Genomic DNA, 27306 nt, shown 5'->3' with positions numbered 1-27306 from the left:
TGTCAATATCATGATATCCATCGAATAAAAATATAGCATTCATAATGAGTATATACATTGTTCATTGATGGCAGAAAACAGTATGATTATAATATATCCATTCATCGTGTTTTGTTTTGTTTTTTTTTTGCTAGTAAGAAGGTACTTGAATATTTGAAAAAAAAACAGAAAACAGTTATTTGTTTAAATTGTCTGTACCAAAGAAATGGTTTATATTGTGTTGAAGTAATAATTATGAATTTCATCCATCCTCTGTATAATTATGTTGCTTCGAGAAATCTTCAATAAATTCTATCATTTTAAAAAAAAAAAAGGAAATTGGCAGCCACATAGAGGATTGTTACAGGAAATTATCCCCCCTCCATCCCCCCCCAAAAAAAAGACTGAATAGTGTGAGACTATTGGAAAGAAGACTGTTCAGTCACAGTTGACTCCATAGAAGTTTCCTCTTTAGTCATGTTCTTATTGATTCTTTGTATCAATTTGTAACAATTGAATTATAGGCCCTAAATAATAATGACTTACCATTGATGATGAACAAGAAACGTATCATACACTTGAGGAGAATGATACAACAATATGTCTTGTCCTCAGTCAAGCCTCATCAGGCAGTAAAAAGGCATTTTCGTTTTTTTCGAATAAGCTGATTTTCAAATCATTTCAGAAACGCATTTTGGCGTCACACTTGTTTTATAAGATTTATTTATTCTTTTATGCTACCGCATAAAGTTGTTTTGTTTAAAGCTGTCCACATGTTATCAGAGGCTCAGTTCAGGATTTTTATATGATATAAAATCTATCAAAAAGTAGCCTGTTTAATGTTGACACACACAGACAAAGTGGAAAGGGTTTAAATCTTCAGTGCCTTTCTTGTTATATCATCCATTAGTTTTTTAAAACTATATTTTATACTGTTGTATAGGTGTCTTGCATGCCTCTCCAGCACTATAAAATTGCCACTCGAAATGTAAATGCATACGTTTTCCTGAACAGACGAAATGCTAATACTCCCAGCCATGAGTGGTCTGAGGGGGTCCACCGTTGAGCTGCCGTGTGAAGTTGGCAAACCAGTGATAGCCGTCTATTGGCATCGCCACAACTCAACTGGAGGAGATTCGATCGTGATACAGAATTTTGAAAATGAGGTGATCAACAGCGCGGGTCCGAGACTTGATATGACGCCATCATTCTCCCTTGTGATACGGAACTTATCGGTGGAGGACGAAACCACGTACTCGTGTCAAATAGCCTTCGTCAATGGAGACACTCCCCGTTACTACATCAACTTGACAGTTATTGGTGAATAAAAGCTGAAATGATGCTCACAAATTCAAAGATTCGAATTGAAGGAAGGGATATACCAAGTTTATATTTTCAGGCGTATAGCACATGCCTTATGTCTGTATGTATGTACGTTTAAATATCATACATAATTATCATGCAAATATATCTCTGAGAGGTAATAATATTAAACATATCCATCACAGTCCTATCAGGATCTAAGCTAATGGTGATGGCAATGGCCACTGGACTGTTATACAACTATAATCGTAAGTCATATTAAAATAAGAAATGTTAGCAGTTGAGCTCATAAACTGAGAATACTTGATAATACCAATTATTGATCTAAGTGTGGAAATACCGTGAGGACCATTGTAAGACAGGTTTTAAAGGACTATAGGTGTTTGCAATGGCAATATGGTATGCTTTGTGATGCTAAAAGTGGGAGAAAACATAAACACACTATGAAAATTGCTCTTTGCCTTGATTGGCCCTATATGCTATTATTCGGCCCTCGTGAAACATATCCCCCTGTGTATTACCATTTTCCCACCAGTTCTTGCCGAGCCACATCACCCGACAGTGGACCACTGCAAGCCAACAAGTGAGGGAGAGTGTACCTACACGGTGGGTAAGTTGATGGAAGAGTTCGAATTGTTTCCCATCGTGTGCCGAGTTAGTATGGTTCGTCCACCCGTCCACCTGTCTTGGACCAGCGTGAAGGGAGAGACGCACTCCGAGGAGTACGCCAGGAGGGATACATTAGTAGAAGGAGGCTTCTGGAATGTGTCCCTTGGTCTAAAGGTGAGAGATCCCGATAAGCAAGCATTTTCCCGTTTTTATGAAACGGGCTCCGTACGTGTGTGTGTCTGTGTGTCCGTCCGTCTGTCCGTCCGTCCGTCCGTCTGTGCGTCCGTGTGTGATCAAAATGTTGAATACTCCTTCGCCATTTCTAACCCGATTTTGATTCTGTTTGCTTTATATGATAGCACTACATGGGAGCTTTGAAACTTCTACACAGAATTTCAGTTGTGACCTTTGACTTTGACCTTTGACCTATATTGTACACTTTGCTTCAAAATGCTACTCCTTCGCCATTTCTAACCCGATTTTGATTCCGTTTGCTTTATGTGATGGCACTAGGTGAGGGCTTCAAAACTTCTACACAGAATTTTGACCTTTGACTTCTTTGACCTTTGACCTTGATTTTTGACCTATATTGTACGTTGGCTACAAAATGCTACTCCTTCGCCATGTCTAACCCGATTTCGATTCCGTTTGCTTTATGTGATGGCACTAGGTGAGGGCTTCAAAACTTCTACACAGAATTTTGACCTTTGAATTCTTTAACCTTTGACCTTTGACCTTGATCTTTTTACCTATATTGTACATTTTGCTACTAAATGCTACTTCCGGCGGGGACATATATTACGCACCGCGTAATTTCAACTTTTTCTTGTTTATTTCGCTACTTAATGAATTCCAGAATCTAGGGCCTGTGTATATAAATGTATTCTGAGCCAATAATGTTTTCAGAAGAGGTAGATGAAACTCAGAAGATTGTCTGGTGGGATAATTATGGAAAAATTGATTCCTTGCAAACATTGAATTGAATATACAGGGAAGTGCATTTGTGTTGAAATTAAACAAACTGTCCAAGTTGAAAAAAAATACAAATCTTTGATTTTTAAAATCTTATATTTACTGAATAATGGATCTGTATGGGAACGTGGCGGGACACCACAAATAACACGAAGTGCCTTTTTTTTTGTAAAACCAGTAATCTATCTAGTAAAGTTTGATGAGCGTTACCCCATGCTAAAAGACCGTAGTTAAGATAAGGTAAAATTAAAGAGAAATATAACGTCAGCAAAGAAGACAACGGAATATGAAACTTAAGTCTATTAATGATTCCAATATTACGTGATATTATTGTACTCATGTTAATAATATGTGGCCTCCATGAAAATTTATCGTCTACTGTAATCCCCAGGAATTTTATATGAGATACGCGTTCTATTTGAATGTCATCAAAAATAATCTCTTTACGTAAAATTTCTATAGAGTTACTAAATAACATATACTTAGTTTTCAAAAGATTAAGAGATAATTTGTTAGCTCTTATCCATTGGGTCACTTTTTTTAATTCGGAATTAACAATGTGCACGAGTTCATCTGGATTTTGATGTGAAAAGAAAACATTTGAATCATCAGCAAAAAGTATAAATGACAACACGTCTGATGATCTGCAAAAATCATTGATATAAATGATAAAAAGTAAAGGACCTAATAAGCTACCTTGTGGGACGCCACACTTAATGAATTCGAGACTTGAAACGTTCTCGTTCAGAGATACGTATTGTTTGCGGTTTTGCAGGTAGCTCCTGAACCACTCCAAGGCCTTCCCCCTTATCCCATAATGAGACAACTTGTAAAATAAGATTTCATGATCTATTGTGTCAAAGGCCTTGGAGAAGTCCAGAAATATACCAATAAGATGAGAATGATTATCAATAGTATGCGCTGCGTGGTCGATAAACTTCAAAAGGGCGTGAATGTGTTTTTGACGAAACCCAAATTGAGAATTTGTAAAAACGTTATGAAAAGTTAAAAAATTAATTGTTCTTTTAAATATCAATTTTTCCAAAACTTTAGATAAAGATGACAGCAAGGAAATGGGCCTGTAATTACTCATATCAGAACCATCGCCTTTTTTGAATAAAGGGAAAACCTTAGCTATTTTCATAAAATCAGGAAAAACACCACATGATATAGATCTATTAAAAATATGTGAAAGTGGGTCAGCGATTGAAAATATAATTCCCTTTAAAATAAAATTACTTATGTCATCGTAACCAGCACTTCGCTTGTCATTCATTGCAGTAACAATATCAATAACTTCATATTTCGTAGTTGGAACAAAAAAGATAGAACTTGGGTTTGGTTGACCTAAAAATGTTGAAAAATGCGTATTTGACTGTGGTACCCTTCTAGCCAAATTCTCCCCAATCATTGAAAAATAAGAGTTAAAAATATTAGCTATGTCACTTGGATCTTCATATATTTTGTTGCCATATCTTATTGTTGTAATATTTGATTTCTTTTTCGATATATTCATGGCCTGGTTCAAAACCTTCCATGTATTCTTCATATCATGTTTATATTTTTTTAATTGAAACGTATAATATTTCCTCTTTTCTAACCGTATAATCTTAGTTAAAGTATTTCTATAGGAAGTATATTTTTCTTTTGACTTCTCAGTTTTTTCCATTTTGAATTTATAATATAGCCTATTTTTCCTATTGATTGAACGAAGAAGAGATTTTGATATCCACGATATACATGTACAAGACATGAAGTATTTTTTTTAACCTTTAAACGCTATATTTTGAAATACAATACCATGCATTACCATATACATCCCATTGTAATATCATGTGGGCTAATTGTGGTAAGACTAATGTTAATCTTACTTTATTATTACAAAAAAAGTGCAGTCCACATTTGGACAGGATCATCCTATTTTGCTAACACAGATCCATTGTTTCATGAGTTGAAAATATTAAAAGTGACTGATATTAATGCTTTTCAAGTTGCAAGTTCAAATATACAAATAAAGAACTTCTTTCATCTTTTTATTAAAAGTTTTTTTCGCTTTTGATAACAGTATTTATTTATACCCAACAAGAAATGCCAGACATATGTACATAAAGGTAATATTATACAATAAAACAGAACTCAAGAAATGTATTATGCTGTCTATACCAACAGTTTATTTGAAGAACACAAAAATTTTCGCCCCCCCCCCTGCCCTTTGTAATGTGACTTTGAAAAACAAAACCAAAATCATCCGACAAAGGGCAGGAAGTCTGAAAATGTCATTTTCTTCAAGTAATCTGTTGGTATTGACAGCATGTTACATTTCTTGAAGTCTATTCTATTTTTCATAATTATTAATGTCCAACACATGGACTAACTATTACTCAAATACACATGCACACATACACAAATAGTTATATATATATATATATATATATATATATATATATATATATATATAAAACCCTCTTTATTTGTTGTTAAAACACAAGAAACATAAAGAAAAAGAATGAAATGAAAAGTAGCACCAGAAATATTGTTTGCCACCCCCTCCCCCCTTTACGGAATTCCTGGATCCGCACCTTGACATGCATGCCCAGGGAACACATCCATTTCTGATTTAATTTACCACCAGGCAGAAATGTACGTTAAACTGCCAGCCCTAAAGGGATTGTCCATTCGCTTTCTATTGATGAAAAAAGGTCCTAATTGCAATTTAGTTTGGTGAGTGTGGTATTGGATTGATTTCATGGATTACAGAAATATCAGTTGCACTTCATCGCCTTTGTTTTTCTATTTTATTGCGAAGAACGAGCAATAGAAATAATATGGTTTATTTCCTGTCCAAAACGCATAAAATCTTGATTCACCATTATACTAATAATGGCCAGAAAATCCCAGCCACTATTATCACCGCGTATAATGTCAAGTTTAGTCTATGTGTATATATGAGATTAAAGGGACTGTACAGTAATGGCTGAGACCTAATTTCAGGTTTCTAACATTTTTAGGTGAGATAATAAGAAATCTCATACGAAATATGAAAGAGCATGCAATTCTATGAGGAATTCAACGTTTATTTGATAAAAATTGGTTTTGAAATGGCTGAGATATCCAAAAAGAGCGATTCTAATAAAGTGTGGGACCCACACTTTGGAACGATCGCTTTGTTTTAGTTTGTTTTTGGATGTTTCAGTTATTCCAAACCCGATTTTCATCAAATAAACTTTGAAATGCTCTTAAAATGGTATGCTCTGTGCTATATCATAAGTGTTTTCTGGTATCTTGCAAAACTTTTAAAAGCCCAAATTCTTATCTCAACCAAAACTGTACTATCCCTTTAAAACCTAAATGGCATTAAAACGCTTTATCCTGGCGAGGAAAGCGCATGTTTTAGAAACAAGACACCAAACAGGTGTCTTGTTTCTAAGACATGCGCTTTATTATATATATATGTGTGTGTGTGTGCGTGTGTTTATGTGTGTGTCTACGTGATCGCATATGTTTTTCTGTCTGCAAGAAAAGAAGATATGAAACAAGTTAGGAACGACTTGTTGATGTTGCTCCATAAGGATGTATGAAACAGGGGCCGCGGAACGTTTTTCAGTTTTTTTTTTTTTTTTTTTTCGGGGGGGGGGGGGGGGGCTGCGCAGCCCGGGGGGGGGGGTGTATCAAGGTCAACCCCCCCCCCCCCCCCCCATGCCGCTTAGACGCACCGGCGTAGCCTGGATAATGATCTTCTGATCTTGGGAGGGCGGCGGTTAGGCCTACTATGCGAGGGAGCCAAGCGACCGAGCCCGAGCGAGCGGAGGGAAGGGGGATGTTCCCCCTCCCACGGTGAGAACTTTTTGCATTATTATGTTGTAAATGGTGCAATTTGATTCATGTTTTCTGTCTTTTATCGCCTTGAAACGGCCCCACTTTTTTAAGGTAGCAGGATATTTTGATGTGGATTATAATTGAACAATTTGCCTATAAAGTCTTGAACCCCCGCTTACACGTACCGGCGTAGCCTGGATAATGACCTTGTGATATTGGGACGGCGGTGGTTACTATGCCAGGGAGCGAAGCGACCGAGTCCGTGCGAGCTTAGGGAACGGGGGGGGGGGGGGTGGGAGGGGGTGGTCCCCCTTCCACGGTGAGAACTTTTTGCATTTTTATGTTGTAAATGGTGCAATTTGATGCATGTTTTCCGTCTTTTATCGACTTGAAACGGCCCTACTTGTTTAAGGGATAACAGGATATTTTGGTGTGGATTATTATTGAATAATTTGCCTATAAAGTGGTGGCATATGAATAAACTTCTTGTATAAATTTATTGTTACAATTGATTTCATGAATGTTGTCTGTTAAGCAATCAAATAGAAAAGGCAGGCTCACGAGGGTGTATATACAAAAGGGATATTTCTCCTCCTATACACGAAGGTGATTTTACATTTTCAGACCTGAAATTCAGCGATCTGGTGCAAACTTTTGGTGCAATACTTGGATTTTTTTCTAGCTCCCCCAGCCCCCCTAAAAAAATACATATTTATGGAAATGATTTAGATTTTTTTCAGGAAAGTGTTAATACTAAATAGCAAAATCACGGCATTTAGCTCTTATTCCGCGCGTGCATCATCTGTGTGTATGTACAAAGTCTAATGAGGTAGAGGGGGAGGGTGTGGGAAGGGGATGCCCCCTCCCAGTCGACAGAGCTTTTGCGTTTTTGAAATCAAGATAAAGCGATCTGAAGTACACTTTTTGTGAGAAATTCGGGTAATGTGATTACCCCCGATTTTTCCCCTTTCTTTCTTTTTTTTTCTTTGATTTTTTTTCACGATCAAAAAGTGTGGGAGGGGGGGGGGGGGCTACAAGCCCCCCGCTTCCGCGGCCCCTGTGAAAAGCAAAAACGAAATCGTACTTGTTCACTGCCTGTTTCTATAAGGATTGTTTCAGTTTTACAAATTTCATTCGATCTATCATGCCTACTGTGGAATGAAGTCATTAGTTGTTACTCACTGAAACTTCTTTTTTTTTTTTGTAGTCATTTCCTGGTCGTATCTCCTTCTGATTACAGACTGCTCCTGCTAAATTGATTTGTGTGTGTGTGTGTGTGTGTTTGTGTGTTTTGTGGTTTTTTGCTCTTCTATAGAGTTGGTTTTCAGCTGTAAAGATATCTGCGACGAATCACACACTAGCAGGAAATAAGCTCTGTGCATGTACAGCACACACGCGAGCATGTGCACATACAAACATACAATATGTATGAGGCAATGTAAAGATACTATTAAATCAGTTCATGGGTGGCGATTACAGTGAATCGATCATTGTTTTTTTATTCCTTTTACACTTTCATCATTTAAGAAAAGACCGCGAACTTTGCATAAGAGCAAATATGACCACGAAATATTATACTTTCTCTACCATATACACATAACTCACTGCACGACCTCTCAACACATATGGTGTATGTAACACAAAACATTTTCCCCACCTGATGATCAAACTATCCAAGCAATTTCACTGTTAGATTCACATATTGCATATCGGTTTTGTTCAATCGAATTTGTTTACATGTTTGTACGAAAAGGGAATGTAGAAAGAGAATCATATTAAATCAAACCAGAATGAAATACTAAAAATCTACATATCTAGGGAATGTTATATTAAGTGAGACAAAAGAAACAACAATTGTTTTGCAGGATACACTACCCCCCCCCCCTTATACAAAAATAATACATTTCAAAGTTCATACGTTTGATATAAACATTTTCATATTTTCAGGTTTCTAGGTACGAAGTCGGACGCGAGTTTAGATGCCTGGCAGAAGGTGTTGCTGTGAAGGGGAATACTCAAATGATTGCACTTGTAGAGCGACAACAGCAAGGTAAACATATTCATACTCTACGTAACCTCACATGTAATGTATGTATAATGTGTGTATGCAAGCTGGTAAGCATTATACTCTACGGATAATAGAATCACTTGTCTGTTTTCAGGAGGTATAGATAATGTTGATCATTTTCAAACTATGCTTTCTTGCTAATGAAGTACTAGTGTAAAAACGGACCAGGTGGTTCACGGGTGTGCAAAATAAGTATCCACACACATGTATGTTTGAATCCCTTTCCAGTCAATGTGTTTTAGATTCATGTTAGGTAGGTTTTATTGTTTTTTGATAGTCGATCATAATTTAGAGACTTCTTTAATCTGCAACTATTAGGATCCTGTAAATTACTTTCAACGAACAGTTTGATTTTTTTCGGTAGTTCACGGAACACTTACTGGGATCGGATGGTCGAAGTGGTAATAACAGTGCCGTTATTGGGAAGGGCCCTGTCATTTTTTAACAAATAATTAATTATTATAAAAAAAAAAAAACCAATAAAGGCACTTTTCATGTTTAACACTGTCTAAAAGTTGTCAATTTCATAACTGAAAATGCAATTTTTTGGGGTGTAAAATCATAATTCATTATCAATATACATTATAATATCTATACACTGATATTTACTTTTGAGTAAATCTATTGTATAGACGGCATAGCCTCGCGTCCTCGAGTGTGCCCCCTGAAACATACCTTTAATAAACCTACATTTTCCCTTTTTCTATGCTTGTTAGCAATATAAGAATAATCTTACTGCTCAAACACTGCAATCACGTTTAAGCTTTTAATGAATACATTTCAGACGAATGGCAGAGTGGAAGTCGCTCGCACGCTCTGCCCGTACTTATAGTATATAGTAAAATGAACAGTTTTCATAAGTATGATGATATTCCTTCGCAGTGATGTTTGTTCTACTACGTTTAACTCCCTAGAAATTTGAATTAAAATTTTCTGTAAACGCGACTTTTACACTTTGTTTTTACAAAGAGTCCCTACCGTGGGAGGGGGTTGGGGTATCCCCCCTCTCACACCCTCCCCCCTCTCGGTCGCTTCGCTCTCTCGCCGAGGATCTCACACCGTCACATTAATGTACCCCCGTATGTTATAATCGTAGTCCTTCCCAAAAATGTTCAATATGTGTAATTTCCTAGTAATTTGTTTCTAAATGCTCTATAAAAACAACTTTTGTACTCTGTTTATACAAAAAGTCCCTACCGTGGGAGGGGGGTATCCCCCTCCCACACCCTCCCCGTGCTCGGTCGCTTCGCTCCCGCCGAGGATCTTACACCGTCACATAAATGTATCCCCCCTATGTTATGATCATACTCCTTCGCACTTATTTTTTTACTATGTTTAATTTCCCAGAAATTTGCTTTTAGATGCTATATAAACGCGAATTTGTTCTCTGTTTTTACAAAAAGTCCCAACCGTGGTCCCCCCGCTCGGTCGCTTCGTCCCCTTTCCGAGGATTTCACACCGTCAAATAATGTGCCTCCGTCGAGACTTTGCCCCCCCCCCCTCAAAAAACAAAAAACAAAAAACAAAAAACACACACACACACTTTTCCGGCGCGCTCGCTCACTTGGATCAAGAAGACGTCTATCGTTAGGGATGCAGGAATGCTATAATTTATTGTACCTGTGTTAATTTGTTACTTGATATCAATCGGCAAGAAAATTTTACTCAAATATTTTGACAGGAACTCAACAGCCTGTTGTTGCTGCTGGTACCATGGCTACTCTGTCTGCCGGCCCATCAGTGGAGGGGTACATCGCTGGCATTGTGGTTCTTGTCGTTGCTGTGGTGCTCGTTATTGCTCTTGCGTTTTTCTTCTATCGCAAATGGAGAGGTAAAAAGAGAGTTTTTTTTTTTTCACGTAAACACTAGGGTCAGGAGCATTTGGCTTGGCCGATTTCTCGACCGATCCAACATGCTACAAAGGAGGTTTTGCATTCAGCTCAGCTAGTAAACACCTGAGCTTACAGTTGACTTTTGTATGTCAGTTTTTCTATTGAACCAAGTATACTAATACAGAGCTACCAAGTCTCACGCATTCTGCGTGAGACTCAAGCATTTAGGGTCTGTCTCACGATCTCACGCATGGCACCCATTTTTCTCACGCATCTGGTGAAGTCTGCAATTTGGGCCAAAAATAAGGAGCATAGCTCAAAGGATTAAAGTGATAGTTGCAATTGAAGGTATATTTCCCTTTTGCCTTTCAAAATTAGTAAAAAATAGTCACTTAAGTATGCACCAGATCGCATCATTAAGAGCTAATAATTTAAAAAAGCTCCCTACCATGGGAGGGGGACACCCTCCTCGTTCGTGTGCGCATGCGCGCGAACGCCGAGACGCCGAGTCATAAAAATCTCACTCAGAAAAGTTTTTTGAACTTGGCATCTCTGCTAATATGGTTAATGCAAAGATGCTAATTACTGGTTTGTTTGTTTGTTTGTTTGTTTGTTTTTGTTTTTGTTTAATATGCAATTGGGAGGGGGAGCGCTCGGTTGATTGGGTGAGGGCAAATAAATTTCCTGTCCAGATGAGTAGAACCTCGCGTGGAACCGCCTTTAAAGTCAAAGGTTTTCTTGTTTTGTTTGTTTGTTTGTTTGGTGGGGGAGGAGTCAATTTTCATCTTCCTCCTTCGTCTATCTATGGAATATTCCTAAGGCCAATAATCCGTCTTAGAGCAGTGTGTGTGTGGATAGGAGGTGGGGTGGGAGCGAGAACAGTATAGCGAAAACTAGGGAGTATAATTCAACCTTCGTCCACACTTTTGAGGAATCACCTCTTGACAAAATATACTTATAGTAAATCCGTGCCACTAAAAATAGTTAATATCTGTATTATGATTCATATTATTGTAAATAGGAGAATTGGGGATTGTTTGGCTTCCTTTTGCTTGTGGAAATATGATTATTTGTTAATAACGGCGATTTGTCATTTTGTTTATAAATATATTGCCCATTCGCAATAACTGTAATATTCACTATAATATTTTACGTATTTGAATACTGTTATGATAACCTTAACAGGAAAAGGACTATCTATTATTGTTTGTGTTATATAATATCAAAGATTATATCGTGAAAAATATGTTAAAAGCAAATATGTCGTTTACACTCTCTTGTCCTCTCTTAACTTGTTGGAAATCGTACACAACATAGCTAAAACCGGCATATTCGATATCTATATCTTCATTATCAGCGAGTTCCAAGCATTACATCGAAGTCAGCCAAAATCAGGCCGGTAATCAACTACAAGGTAGGATTATGTATGTTTCTGCGGATAGAGATATTTGATATTTACCTTGTTTGGTTGTTGAATGGTTTTATTACCGCATTTTTCAACATTTCAATACCAAATAAGATCATTGATAATTATTTTTCACCATTGCTGACAACACAATTTACAATATAAACAGAATTTGCAAATCTATTATCAACGATGTCAAATAGAAGCAGTATTCGTGAAGGGGAAATTCATCAGACCGCATACTGTAAGCCTATGCTTGAAATGATTGTGGCCTGAGAATGTGGTAGTGAAAAGAGGGGGAAAAGTGGAAAATACTGTGCCTGGAATCGTGCATGATGTATCTTGCTGTGTGTGAATGCGCATGAACTTCATAATAATACTAAGTTGTCAAAACCTATGTTGATTATAATACATTTTAGATAATTAGTAAAATTATAAGAGATCCCACTCTGTACAAGACAAAAATCGTCAGGCCAGTGTCACGTTTTATTTCTCAATACTGGAAGGCAAACTTTACTTAGCGTTTTTGAAACTGCAGTTTATGTGACTTGTGTGAAGAAACTAGCACAATTTGCATTTCTTTTTGGTCATTCATTTGCCATGATCTCAAGATACCAGGTGAACCGTTTGCTTATGATGTTTTTTCTTTCTGCATATTTGCACGTGCAGATGCACCTGCAGTGTACTATGCTCCTCTAATCTTAATACTGGGATTATTTTTTCCTCTTTTGTTCATTATTCATGTTATGTTGAGCACAACATGGTCCTCTATGCTCTGAAAGGGCGATTGACTTCATAGAATGATATTCTTCGCAGATGATTGTTTTTTGTTTTCTATTTCTTCTCTCTCTCTCTCTCTTTTCAATGTGACTTCAATGCAATATTACATGACAACAGCAACACTACATATTAGGTGAATACATCATTGTAACTTACAATAATGTATAATTATGTCCATGTATGTCTGTGTCTGGGTATGTAAGTATGTCGAGTTGATCTGGCAAGACTAGTACCAGGATGTCTTTTATCATACGTCCCCCCCCCCTGTCTCTCTCCCTCTTTCCCTAACCTTTATTCCACGAGCATCATGTTGGAACCTCTTGTTTTTCTTCATTGTCATGCATATTAATCGTTATTGGTTGTCAAACATTCAAACTTTGTGCTTATTTTTAGCAATGGTTCTGTATGCAAATTAAGATGTAACTCTTGTGTTTATATTGAGGATGTAATTTATAGCTGATGAAAATGATGATAATTGTCCAAAATTGGTCAAAATTTTCATACTACTGTTATTTTGAAACTAGATGGATTTGAAAAAAAAAGGTATACAGAGAATAGATCAAATCAAATCAAATCAAACTAGAATGCAAAATTATTATTTAGAGGTTTACTATAAACGCAATTTTCGTATTAAAGGAGTAATCATAATTTTGATGATCTTGGATTGTTTCATTTGGAAGACATATCTCAAAAAATAGAGTGGAAATTGCAATCTCCCTCGGCCGAGTGTTTTCTTTGTTAGATTACAGTTATGGAGTAAGTTCAACAGGGTATCGCCTAGGTCAAGAGTTTGCTATTCAAGTGTACGGAGCTGGCAAATAGAATCGCTTATAAGACTGGCAGTCCAATTCGAGTTTTAATACTCCGCTAATCTTTTCCATATCGTCAAACTGTTTAACGTTCATATAACAGCTGCAGTGAGAAATGGAATAAACTACTCATGTCATTTCAGTCTGCAAGGTTACTAAACCAACTCCGGAAATTTAATGAAAAGATTCTCTTGACACATCATAGTCCTGTATTGTTTACCGTCCAGTGTTCACATTTTTGTAATTGCTTTGATAGAGTAGTGCTATAAAAAATAATTTCAATTCAACCTGTACACATAGATTGTAAATCAACATTTAAAATGTTTTTACTCCTCCAACCCTTTTGTAAATGTAAAATTTTACACTCAATATATTGAATTTACCATTTCTGAAATGGTAGTTTAACATTTTGAGTGCTAAATTTAACATTTTGAGTGTTACATTTTACACTTTACAAAGTCTGGAGGAGTGACAACATTTCAAAGGTTGATTTCCAATCTTATTTTTTAGACACTAGTGCCATAAGATAGTCTTGTTCTACTTCTGAACGTTTGTAACTAACTCGTAATGTTAGCATCTCCTCGTCAATCCAAGTGTGTTCCTAAGTCTTCATGTTCAGTCACATTGTGAATTTCGATTCTCTTCAATTGTATTTGTTTGTAAATCATCCACGTTATTTGACATGCGCTCTAATTCATGTACTTTGTCTATACTCTCCAGCTTACTTCTTTCTATTGCATTACTCACACACACAGCTCTAAGAATCTACGTTGCCATCAAAGAACGTTCATTTCTTAATTCATGGTCATGATATACGTAGAACGTTTTAGAATGCTGGAAATGACTTTACTATACTTTTATGATAGTTTTCACATTGCTCTGTTGAATATTTCGTAGTATCCCATTCGTTGTTGTACCACAATAAAGGGGGATCATATCTGGTGACATTCCACGGGAGTGAAATAAAAATGACGCCTAGTGATAGATCTCACTTAAGACATACACCACACACTTGAATTCCCTGTTACAAGACTAAGTTCAATTTCTGAAATAGAAATAAAAACCTTGAAGGAACGACACTGAAGAGATCATGTATAGACTGACCTCTTTATCCTAACTGTCATGGCAGCTGCAATTATGAAAACATTCATAAGGCCGAAAAGTGCAATTGCTTGTCCTTCATCACTCAAGTATGATATATATATATATATATAATATTTTGTGTATATAAAATATAAATATATATATATTATATTTTGTATATATAAATATAAATATGTATATATATATATATATATATATATATATATATATATATATATATAATGTATTGGCAAAGAAGGGTCTATAGTGTTAGTTAACAGATTAATAATAATAATAATAATAATAATAATAATAATAATAATAATATGAACACTTGTAATGCGCCGGTATCCATCATGAATAGATGCTCATGGCGCAACACATTGGACCGTCGTCGTAACGCTACTTTCTTACATGGTTTGCATCATGTATACTCAGAGACACGGAAGAACATAAAAGACTACAAACCAGGCGCATACGCAATGGTGGTACTAACAAGTTTGCCGAAGAAGACACTTCTGGCTGTGTACGGCGTGGGAGGTGCCGGGCGATCTTCATTCGCCAAGAGCCTCATTTACAGCGTGACAGGTGAGTCCATGTTGTGAAAGGTGAAAAAAAAAATTGCCCAGTCACCTTATCACACCTAGAAATTACCGGTTACAGTCACGTAGCAGAGGGTTTGTTAACCATAAAAGAAATAAGTATCGTTATTTCGATGGCTCGTTTTTCCGATAGTCCGTTAATCCGGAAATGAAACGAGTTTCGTTATTTCCAGGCAAGATTCGTTACTCCAAATATCAAAATGTTGTTCGTTATTCCGTAGGTTCCTTATTCCGAAAATGTAAATAAAAGGGTTCAATTTCGAAAGGTCCGTTAATTCGAAAATGAAATTATTGCCGTTAGGATAGAGTACGGTACGTAAGGAGGGCACGTGCCCCCCCCCCCCCCCCCATCCGCTGGTAAAAAAAAAAGAAAGAAAAAAGAAAAAAACTGACCAAAATGGTAGTTCAAAGGTTAGTAAACTGGTTTTGAAATCGACATGAAAGATTGATCAAGAAAAATTTAATTTTTCTAAGATTTCTTTTAACGATAATTAAAGAATTATATACATGTAGAGTGAAACCTTGTTCAAAAAGCCCGGAGCCAACAAAAGATTGTGATTCAGTGTGATTCCTGGGGTGTGTTTCATCGACGTTTGTCAGCGCTGACAATTTCAGCAAAATCCTTGGTTTTGATTGGCTGAGATGCTCTGGTCACTGACTGTTACTATGGTGATTCAAGTTGTCAGCGCTAACAAACGTTGATGAAATACCCCCTGGTTGGTATTCTGAATATAAGCAGGATGTGCGCAGTGTATCTACTCAGAACATCCGAACGGAAATGTTGCGGAATCTGATGTAGAATGTACACCTTTGTACCTTACGCTTCGTTATATCAAAGCTAGATCATTGATTTTGCAGTGTTGCTTTACATACTAAATGCCTTGCATTGCCAATAATAAGACTTGACCTTGGCTATTATTTGCCTAACTTTTCCATGTATATAAAACACACACAAACACACACACACACAAACACAAACAATTAGGGGATGCTCTAAAGTGCAGATGATGGACATCCTTCTCCCGCTCAGTCACTTCGACGCCCCCTCGCTAGTCATACCTCCCCCAATCATGAACATGTAAAACCGACACCCTAGTTATACCAATGGCGGATTCAGGGGGGTGCACCGGGCGCCCCCACCACCCTTATTTTCGAAAGCGAACAAATATAGCTACAAACGGCAATTTTTGGACTGTAAAATGTCAAAATTTTCAAGCTTGCTCACTTCGCTCGCTCGAATTCAATCGTTTTGCCATTCTCCTGATGTTACTGCCAGAAATTGCAAGTAGTTGCGCCCGGTGCGCACCCCCCCCCCCTTAATTTCCAAAGCGAAAAAATATAGCTGCAAACGGCAGTTTTTGGACTGTAAAATGTCAAAATTTTCAAGCTCACTCGCTTCGTTCGCTCGCATTTAATCGTTATGCCATTCTCCTGATGTTACTGCCAGTAATTGCCAGCAGTTGCGCCCTATTCCCCTTAATATCCAAAGCGAAAAAAAGATAGCTACAAACGACAGTTTTGGGACTGTAAAATGTCAAAATTTTCAAGCTTGCTTGCTTCGCTCGCTCGCTCGCATTTGATAGTTATAGCGTTCTCCTGATGTTGCTTCCAGTAATTGCCAGCAGTTGCATCCGGTGCGCCCCCCTTAATTTCCAAAGCGAAAAATATAGCTAAAAACGATAGTTTTTGGACTGTAAAAATGTCAAAATTTTCAAGCTCGCTCGCGTCGTTCGCTCGCATTAAATCGTTTTGCCATTCTCCTGATGTTGCTGTCAGCAATTGCCAGCAGTTGCGTCCGGTGCGCGCACCTTAGTTTCGAAAGCGAAAAATATAGCAACAAACGACAATTTTGGGACTGTAAAATGTCAAAATTTTCAAGCTCACTCGCATTTAATTGTTGTGCAATTCTCCTGATGCTGCTGCCAGTAATTGTCGTTTCACACCGTCTTTCCATAATCCATGTAAGGAAATGTTGCCCAATGACTGTGCTGTGGAATGTATCACATTCCGTAATGTCTAAAAGACCTTATTAGTTTGCAGACTGACGTACAGCGCACGCACACACGCACACACGCACGCACGCACAAGTATACACACCCTCAAAATTACTTTTCCCCGAGGTGCCCCCTCAAGGTCTTGACCCGGGGTACGCCACTGGGTACGCACCTTCTTTTTTGCTTTCGGATTAACGAATCGTATACTATTTGCGGATTAGTGAACTTTTGGGATAAAAACGTCACCCAATTTGCTAACCCCTTTCCATTGTCACAATTGTGTGTGATATAACTGTTGGTGAGCAGATCTGTCATTTGTTGTGTTTATTTGCCTGTTTGTGTATGTGTGTGTGTGTGTGTGTGTGTGTGTGTTTGTATGCATTTAAGTCTATCGATTACGACATCTCATTTCAGCGCTCTGTTTCATACTTTTATAGTTTTGCAGCTACTGTATTTTAAAAGAGACGTGTTATAGAATTACAGCGTTCATAACGCAGAGCTGAACAAAAGGAATAAGGAGAGATCAAAAGTTATCAATTGGATAGACCCATTATGTCTCTTGCTATGATTATCCAAATCATCACTGTGTGTGTATACGTGTGTGAGTGTGTGTATGTGTGTATATGTCTACGCTCGGGTAACAAACTTTAAAATAATCAAACCTACCCTATCAGTTGACTCGTTGAGGACGGGCTGATTTTGCTACGACGCGCATTTTCCATAGACACCTGCCCGAGTATACTCGGGACTCGTCCTCATAGAGTTTTAAAGAAGCCTTCATTTCGTTTCACGTTCATTGAGCATGTTCAGAATACTAAACAGGGGTAAGATATGTATGTTACTCTGTGAGGACACTTTAATTTGACAGGAATGCGCCATGCCCTATGGGCATGATTATCATGATCTTCACAATAATTAATCATAGGTCACTTGATGAGATGAATATGTGTCGTTAGAGCTGGCAACCCAATCGATTTCGCTACTCAGCAAACACATAAACGTTTTCAGAAAATTTCCTAAACGTTTTTTTTTTTTTAAAGGTTCCGTAGGTCTTCGTATAAAATGGACGTTTTAAAACGTACATACAACGTCAAAGTTGGGACTTAGCATTTACCGCAAAGCAAAGTTTGTTTTTTTTTAACAAAACGTTTTCATGAGTTCTGCTAAGTCGACTTCGTCTTTAATGAACGTTTAAAAAACGTTTTTTGTTGGTCCGCTACGTGTTTGTCATTGATTTCTTTATCGTGAATATTCATGCCTACTTATGAATTTTCAAATAAGAAAATTTTAGATTTGGTATGTGGTCTAATTTTAGTAACCATGTCTTAATACATTACAACATTTTGCTGGTATGTAAAAGAACGTGATACAGATTCATCATCATCACTAGGTAATATAATGTAGTATAGGTGGTAGGAAGTTAGGAACAGATTAGTGTAGGATTATATAGGATTAGGATTAGAGTATATCAATTGCAGATTGTGACTGTATAATCTGGTAACTATTATATTTCAATACTCAATAAAAGAACTAAACATTATGGACGTTCTAAAAGGATTTGAAAGGTTCTCTAAACGTTCTGGAACGGATCATAACACTTTTGAGATGTTCTTAAAGCGTGTTTTTTTTTTTTACGTTCTAGATGGTTTTCAAAGGTTTTCTTGACGTCCGCAGAACGTCCACAGAATGTTTTGAATATTATTAAAACATGTAAAAGGTTTTACTAACGTCTCTGACTCCAAAAGGTTTTCTGCACGTCCTTCGAAATTCCGAAAGGTTTTTTATTGGTTTTTTAAAAAGCGTTTGCATAATGTCTATTTGAAACGTTTTAAATACGTCGAAAACCTTCGAAAAAAAGACATTCTGAAAACGTTTTCACAAAACGTTCAAATAATGAACTTGGGACGTTTCAAGACCGTTCAGAAAACGTCCACGTGCTAACTAGGTAATCCCTTTTTATCGCGTCTATTTCGATGTGTTACTTTTAACAGATGAGTATCCTTCCATTGAAACGGGGACACCAGAACCTGACGGCCAAGGAGTCACAACGGGATCAAACTTCTATCGAATCACTGACAACATCTCCATTCAAGATACCATTGATCTGCCGAATTCTCGCAATGAAGTGTCAGAAGTGGTCACTAGAATGCGTAAGTCAATCCGTCTACAATAGAGACCTGCTAGAGAACTGAGCAGATATGAAAGACAAGAATCAATATCAAGTCTATGTTAACCTTCATAACTGTTGTAAAAGCAAAATAATGGGATTTCATTAAATCAGCAACTCCCCTGCTCCCCCCCCCCCAAAAAAATAGTTAACGAAAAATGAATATCGCTCATTGTCATATTATCTTTCATTATCAAAATTATTTTACGCCAAGTAATACTCTCAAATGATGGTTTATATAGATTAGGAGGTTTATAAAACACAAAGAGTACTACAATATATTTGTATAAATAATTTTACCACTCTATCTGTCTGTGTATCCGTCGGTGTTTTGTTAAAAATGACTCTTTTTTTTCGTTCGATTGCGTTAACCATGTCGACATCATAATTAATATCTTAAAACGGAAAGACAAATCAAAATAAAATAGTTGAACGGATGGTAGGACCTACACTTTTGGTTGAGATTAGCTTTAAGTTTCCAACTTTTTTGTGAGATAACGAGAAAGCTCTTATTAAATATACAATTCTGACAGGAATTCAATGTTAATTTGATGAAAATTGGTTTTTGTAATGGCTGAGATATGAAAAACAAAGGGCTCCTCATAAAAGGTGGGACCCACCTTTCATTAGGACCTTTCATTAGGATCACTTTGTCTTATATTTTTTCATATCTCAGCCATTTCAAAGCCGATTTTCATGGAATCCACTTTGAGTTTCTCTAATATGCTCTTTAAAAATGTTTTATACAAGGTTTAAAAAATTGCAACTGTCCTCTTTTTGGCTCGAGTTATACCTTAAATTTAGTGGATAAGGAATTTTGTGCTGTCGATTTAGAGCCTTTTATGCCCAGATTTGTTGTAGATATTGAAAGATAAATGGATATTTTCCGCGTTGTATTAGACAAAGGTGTTAACAAATTGGGTGAATTGTTTTCCGACAATTGTATCTCACCTACCCACAGTGGCCGATAAGATTTGCTGCCCAATTGTTGTTATGGGGTGAGTATCTTCATTTCTTGAACCTCTGTCATTCCAGCCATCATATGTTTCTGAGTTCACCATTTGCTCCATGATCACAGAACAAATATTTCGACTGGAAATATTACATGCCGAGGGATATAAAAAAAACAACTGTTGCTGTAGAGAAGCAATATCCTTGATGTGGGCCACGAAAGAAAATTCGTCAGCATCTTTCCGTTTTCTTTCTGTTTTGTTTTGTGCTAGAACAACATGCATTTCCTGGATGAATGCATTCGTTGGATAAGAACAGTGTAGATGTACGCGTCTATTAGATTATATGCTCCACTTCAGAGGGGTGACGTTCAACAAAGATAAACTTCTATGACACATGATATGTATAAATTGGACAATTTCGTTAAATCGCTGTGCCCGAGACGGGTCTTCAGCTCATTTCTCGCTGCCAGTCCAACCATTCAATCATGTCCTGTGATCCAGACAATAAGAATGATTGGCATGTAAGCTTGTGATTTAATCTATCCTTTACATGTATATATATATATATATATATATATATATATACACATATGCATGCATAATGTATGTGTATATGTTTAATATGTATATATATATATATATATACATATATACATATATATATTATGTTCATCTTGGAACTTTCCACGTGTTGGACTTCGAATGTTGTAATTATTAGAAGAAAGAGTCTCAAGTACGCCATGAATCCAACGGTTACCAAATCAAAAAGAAAAAAATTGTAATCGGTGGATCCATGGCGTACTTGAGACTCTTTATATATATATATATATATATATATATATATATATATATATACATATACATATATACATATATATCACTACATATTATGCGCACAATCATTATGTCTGACAGTTCAGAACGAATCAATTTTATTATTTTGGCATGAATGACATGTGTGTGATTGGAGCTAGAAGATTTAAATGTAACTGGTAAAAGTTTATAATTATGTCACGGCTACAGGATTACAAAATTCATTAAAAGTTTAAGCACAGTGTTTTCGTGTCTAAAATTTAGCTTTCAGTATGTCAGTGAGGAAAAACTTGTCCATTACATGTTTTGTATGGGTAAGTTCAAACCATCTTTTTTTTCCTGATATGATTGTTCATGACATGATGTAAGTTGTACCGTTCTTTGACAAATAGAAATTCAGGCAAATCGATACTAAACATCATTTCAAATTGTTCTGTTTCAGCCGAAATCAAGACATCCAACAGTATGAGTCCACATTTAGACAATTTATCAAGGACATCAAGCAACGACTTTGTAAGTACAATGTATCTCACAAACTGAGCGCTCTTTTAGTCCAAAATTATGATAATGTTCTGCTTCTCTGCGGTATGGATGTATCTCTTTAAGATATGAAGTGCATGCGGTGCACTGAATGCTGTCTCATCTAGTATCACAAAATTTACTCAGAGACCGTTGATTTCAGTTCTTCGTATATTTTGCATTATTAAACACAAATACACATATAAAATGATCTCCAATCTCCACACCATGTCCACACAATCTCCTTCACAAGCACATACGCAGGATATTGTTTGTGCACATTTATTTTGGTGTTTTTTTTTTTGTTTCTATTTCAGAACTGTGTGTATGGAATAAGCCGGCACTTTTTTTTTCAATTATGTTGGACTTCTATCCGAGTCAAAATCTGTTTGGATAAGCAGATAAATCAAGTTTTGTGCAGAGTATAGTAATCATGGTAAACGTTTGTAACGTATAAGTGTTTCTTATAATGTAGCAGTCTTAATTGAAACGAAATGCTTTTTCCTTTCAATGATCACCAGATGAAAGCAGGTGTAGACATTGTCACAGGACGTTAAGGGGGAGTAGTGTAGGGTTTTTTTCGGTGTGTTTCCAAGGTGTTTAGTGCTTGCCTTGTGAATAAATACATTACTTTACAATTAGTAAGCCCTCATAAATAAAAAAAGATCCTATATCATGTATTTTGTTTTGCTTATTCTTCCAATAAAAGATCAGTGGTTACAAAAAACACAAACAAAAATAAATCATAATGAAATCGAAGACATAATTCAAACAAACAAACTTAGAGTTTTCACATTTGTTGTATCAAACAGTACATGAAAATGAAAAAGAGAACTACCGAAAAGCCTTGATGCCCTGTATGAAATAAGTTTCCTCAGGTATGTATAGGGATCACAAAGATTAATGACACCCTTCTGTATGTAGAATTATCGTTTTCATAACTCTTGATGTGAAAAATAATTATTGTACTCATTTTCATGCTTTGAAAATCATGATTATAATCATTATCGATGCATTCCGCAGCTTTCCCTCCTGTCTTCGTGGTGACGCGCAGAAATGAAGGAGATGCGGGAGACAACAGAATGAAAGAGCAGATAACTGGCCTAGGAGGTGTGCCCGACAGAATCATCTTTGTGGACAACATCCTGGAAGAAACGGATGACGATGACTGCAAGAAAGCCTTCCTTGAGGTCCTTCGGAAGCTGCTGCGGGTTGCTGACGATAATATGGTTGAGAAAGCTAACGGAATCTTTGAGGCCCAAACGTCTTAACACTGAGCAGTGAGAAAAAAAAAATGATAATGACAAAAGCTTGTGCACAATCTGGGGCCCGTGTCATAAAGCTTGTCATCAGTGACAACTGCCACATTTCTATGACAAATTTGCTCTCAGCCAACCAGATGCAAGGATTTCATTAGCTTGTCACATCTATGACAACTTGTCACTGATGACAAGTTTTATGAAACGGGCCCCCTGATCTCGAATATCCGGTTATCATGTATTGGGACTTATCGAAAAAAAAAACATAAACAAAAACAAAATAATACTCATTCGATTTTAACCAATCATATTCTCAACCGAAACGTGTTATGAATTTTACATTAGAATGTTTCGATTTTTTGGAAAAAGGTGGACTACAATTTCATGTAAGTAAGCATAGATTACACAATTGTCATGACTGTTGCACTGCATTTGGCTACAATTAGGTCGACAGCTTCATGGATACGTTATCATAAACATCGTTTCTCCCATATCGCGGTCATTCCGCTTAGTCGGACGGGCGTCATGTCCTCGTCATGGCCGGATAACAGAGGTCGGACCATATTTATCCGGTTGACGGGTTGTTTGGTTTTACAACCTAATTATTATACGGCAATGCAATCACACCGGTATAACCAGTTTGCTCACTTAATTCCCATTGGATCAGCCGAGCCAGGCTGACACCTTACAATGGTCACATATCAACAAAGTAAATTCACAGATGACGCATGGTAATATGCTACTGGATTATTTGATTTTCTCCAATTTCACTGATGTTTCTAGTAATACATCTGCATTAATTAGGACAGGGCAGCTCGTCTGCCTCCAGATACAAGGGTACCGGGTTCGATTCCTCTCTAGTAAGAGGCAAAACACTCCCTCGAATAGGACCTTAAATGGAGGTTCCGTGCGTGAGTTAGCCTCGGCTCATGCACGTGAAAAATCCCACTTCATTCATTCATTGCAAAGAAGAGGGTGCTAACCCGGTGAAGTGGTCGCCCTTCCCATTCACACAAGAAAACGGGCGAATGATGCCGACCCCACGTGGTTCGCCCAAGGTGAGTAACAATACAAGTCAGCAAATGGTATCAAGTAGGAACATTATGCCCTACGATTGAATGAATTTCTGCATTTTCTCAATTTCAAGATATATTTGTTGTCCATTTGAGTTTTCAATTTCAAGCTGAAAACAGAAGTATGTTTTTAGTGGGCCAGTCATTAATGGGCATGAGATGAATATCTGTTGTTGTTGTTGTTGTTGAAATGCGTTACTAATAGAAACAAACTTACACTTCTGCAACGCAGAACCTTGTTTTGGGTATCTTCAGTTACTGAACACGAGCATCATATCATTCACACTGATAAAGATAACGTCGACGCACATTTTTTTTTCTTGTTCGGTGTCCCAACTCCATACAATTACGATATTCCATATTTAATATTTCTTATTTACGGCTATAGATGTACGCATGGCACGTTATCAATTTCATCCTTTCATAAAGCAGAACGCACAGCACTATTGTGCGTGAAGTTGAAAGTATAATGCATTCTAAACATGATGAACACTATACCATCTCTAAGCAACTTGAGATATGGAAATTTGACTTGAACTGTGTGTGTGTGTGTGTGTGTGTGCGTGTATGTGTGTGTGTGAGTGTGTGGTTTCCATAGTTACTGTACTGGATTCAGTACATCGCACACATAATAATATTTTTTCTATGTCAGACGAATATAACTTTGCCCATGTTTTCAAGATCATGGAATGAAATTTCACTTGAATTAAGAAAAAAGACCAAAACAAAAGGTGTACGCATGCAAGATCAGGAACACAATTTCCTTATCAATCGAATTGAAAAGAGAGACATTAATGCTTCATAAAAGATTGGTCTGAAAGTCTACCGATTAAGCAATTCTGGCATTCAAAACGAGCGTTCTACAGTACCTGAGAAGCACACCAATAGACTTGAGGATGTGACCAAAACCGGGGAAAATATAACCTCTGTAAGAAGTAAGGAAGAGCTACAGTTAAACTCGCATAAGTCGATCTTCTCGGGACTGAGCAAAACACATCGACTTAGGCGAGTTTCGACTTGTGCGTAAGTCGAAAAAAATCGACTTAACAACAGTCACACCACACGTACATTATGTATAATGTACATGTATGTTGTCTACTCTGGAGCCGAGAGCTGGAGAGGTGTGCTGCAGCACGGGTCGCCCGGCAGCGTAAAAAACGCCGCCCGGCAGGGCCGCGGCTAACTTTGCATGGACAGTGCATTAGCATTGGCACAGGTCCGATTACTTTACACCCTTGTTAAACCTTGGGGAAGTGAATATGAACGATATTTGAGCAGTGATTGATTCCAGTTTACCATACCGTGGCTTGAAATGCGTGTAGAAGTGTACTTCTGATTTACCCGTGCTCGTAACTTTCCCCCAACTTTGCGCTTTGAAAACTCAGCAGCTTCATCCATCCACTGCACAGCGCAGACTGCAAACATACACAGACTATACACAGCCCAGTCGCTGTACGCACATACACAGCCCAGTCGCTGTACGTACGTAGCGCTAGCGCGACAGGGCTGTACCAGCGGACCCCCAAACACGAAGAGAGTTCAACAATCGCATGCGATCGCTTTGAATTTTGATACTGTCTTTAGATCATTTTTTTGTCACCTGTCTGGTCGGGCTAGTTCTTACGTAAACAAAAACTGGCGTCTCGTGATTTTGACAGTGATTTATTGGACAATAAAATCTTATTCGACTTAGGCACAGTGAATTTAATGGTTTTTCCGTGAAAGTGTTCTTGGAATTTCATCGACTTAGGCGAGTATTCGACTTACAAAATTCGACTTGTGAGTGAATTATAACACGTAAGTCAATGGGGAAAAATCGGGACTTTTTAAAATCATCGACTTGCGCGATTATTCGACATATGCGATGTCGACTTAGGCGAGTTTAACTCTAATTTGAAACGATTTACCATATCAGGGTGATGATATCTAAAATTTATTGACAGCAGGGAAAAACTCTTTGTGAGATCATCATCATCACCATCACGACACTGCCGTCCATATGAATATCAGGAAAACAGTATCAGTGTCCCCGCATGGTTCCGAGTGCTTTACTCGAGTAGTCTCTCTAGAAATGCTGGTAAATGTATGAGTAAAACACGATGATAATGTTGTTAATAAGCATAATTTATGAGTATTTCGTAGGGCCTACATGTATATTTCCTGCATGTCTCTTGCATGATGCCGTTTCCTTCTTTTTATGCCTCCGCCACGAAGTGGTGCCGGAGGCATTATGTTTTCGGGTAATCCGTCCGTTCGTACGTCCGTGCGTACGTCCGTCCGCATTCGTTTCCGCGATAACTTGAGTAATATTGACTGGAATTCTACCAAACTTGGTCCAAGTATAAAGTATGATAGGGCAATTAGTTGATTAGATTTTAGGTGAAATCGGCCAAGGTCAAAGGTCAAGGTCAAATCATGAAATTGTATTCGATTACGCGATAACTCAAGACTGGATCAAAGAAATTTCACCAAACTTTGTCCGAGGATGATGTATGATGGGACAATTATTTGATTAGTTTTTGACCTAAATTGGACAGAGATCAAAGGTCAAAGATCAAGGTCAAATCCTAAAATTTAACTGTTTACGTGATAACTCAAAACTGGATGAAGCAGCTTTCACAAAATTTGGTCCAAGGATGATGTATGATGGGGCAATTAGCTGAGTCAATTTTAGTGACATTAGCAAGAGGTCAAAGGTCAAAAGGTCAAGGTCAAAAGGTCAAGGTGGAATGCTAAAATTGTTGCTATTTCCCCCATATCCATGCAATGTCCGAAGGTATTTTTAGAAACTTAGTGTAGACATGTACTACTGCATAAAGATTCTTCAGAGAGAGTTTCATGTCCTAAGGTCAAAGGTCCAAAGGTTAGGTGAGAATGTTACAATTTCACTTTCTTGCAAATGGTTCAATGTATCTCCATGGAACTTGGTACATACGCATGTACTGACTGGCAGGGATTGTAGGAATGTAGGGGTCATGGGTCATTAGTCAGGGGGTCAAAGGTCAAGGTCAACTCCTCAAAATTTCACTATTTCCCTCATTAACTAGTATATATGCAATGCTTGCATTATCATTTTTAACACTTGATATACATGTATTACCTAATGTAGATTCTCTAAAAAGGTCAAAGGTTAAGGGCCAAAGGCCAGATTTAAATGCAAAAGAAAAATCCATTTTATACTGTAATTACACTCTTTTTTCATATCTTGAAAATTACTCAATGCATAAACTTATAAAAGGGTCGGTCAGAA

General features: G+C 37.3%; 1 protein-coding gene across 1 annotated transcript; it reads left to right on the top strand.

The window, feature by feature from the left end:
* Positions 1 to 1016: 1016 nt before the first annotated feature.
* Positions 1017 to 22995, top strand: LOC140239477 (uncharacterized). Its single transcript, XM_072319312.1, has 10 exons — positions 1017 to 1299; positions 1838 to 2085; positions 8647 to 8749; positions 10449 to 10598; positions 11957 to 12013; positions 15115 to 15264; positions 19264 to 19422; positions 20401 to 20437; positions 21648 to 21718; positions 22748 to 22995. Exons 1-10 carry the CDS (start codon positions 1017 to 1019, stop codon positions 22993 to 22995), a joined length of 1506 nt encoding a protein of 501 aa, XP_072175413.1.
* The last annotated feature ends 4311 nt before the right edge of the window (positions 22996 to 27306 follow it).

This window comes from Diadema setosum, chromosome 16, assembly GCF_964275005.1.
Source record: "Diadema setosum chromosome 16, eeDiaSeto1, whole genome shotgun sequence".
Classification (NCBI taxonomy): domain Eukaryota; kingdom Metazoa; phylum Echinodermata; class Echinoidea; order Diadematoida; family Diadematidae; genus Diadema; species Diadema setosum.
The sequence above is the reverse complement of the archived record's forward strand: the minus strand, read 5'-3'. Positions and strand labels throughout refer to the sequence as shown.

Excerpts from the sequence above, each read along its gene's own strand:
- LOC140239477 (XM_072319312.1), top strand. The coding sequence starts at position 1,017 with ATGAGTGGTCTGAGGGGGTCCACCGTTGAGCTGCCGTGTGAAGTTGGC. Across the intron at positions 8,750-10,448 it reads TGTAGAGCGACAACAGCAAG|GAACTCAACAGCCTGTTGTT; the intron begins GTAAACATATTC and ends ATATTTTGACAG. Across the intron at positions 19,423-20,400 it reads AGAAGTGGTCACTAGAATGC|TGGCCGATAAGATTTGCTGC; the intron begins GTAAGTCAATCC and ends ACCTACCCACAG.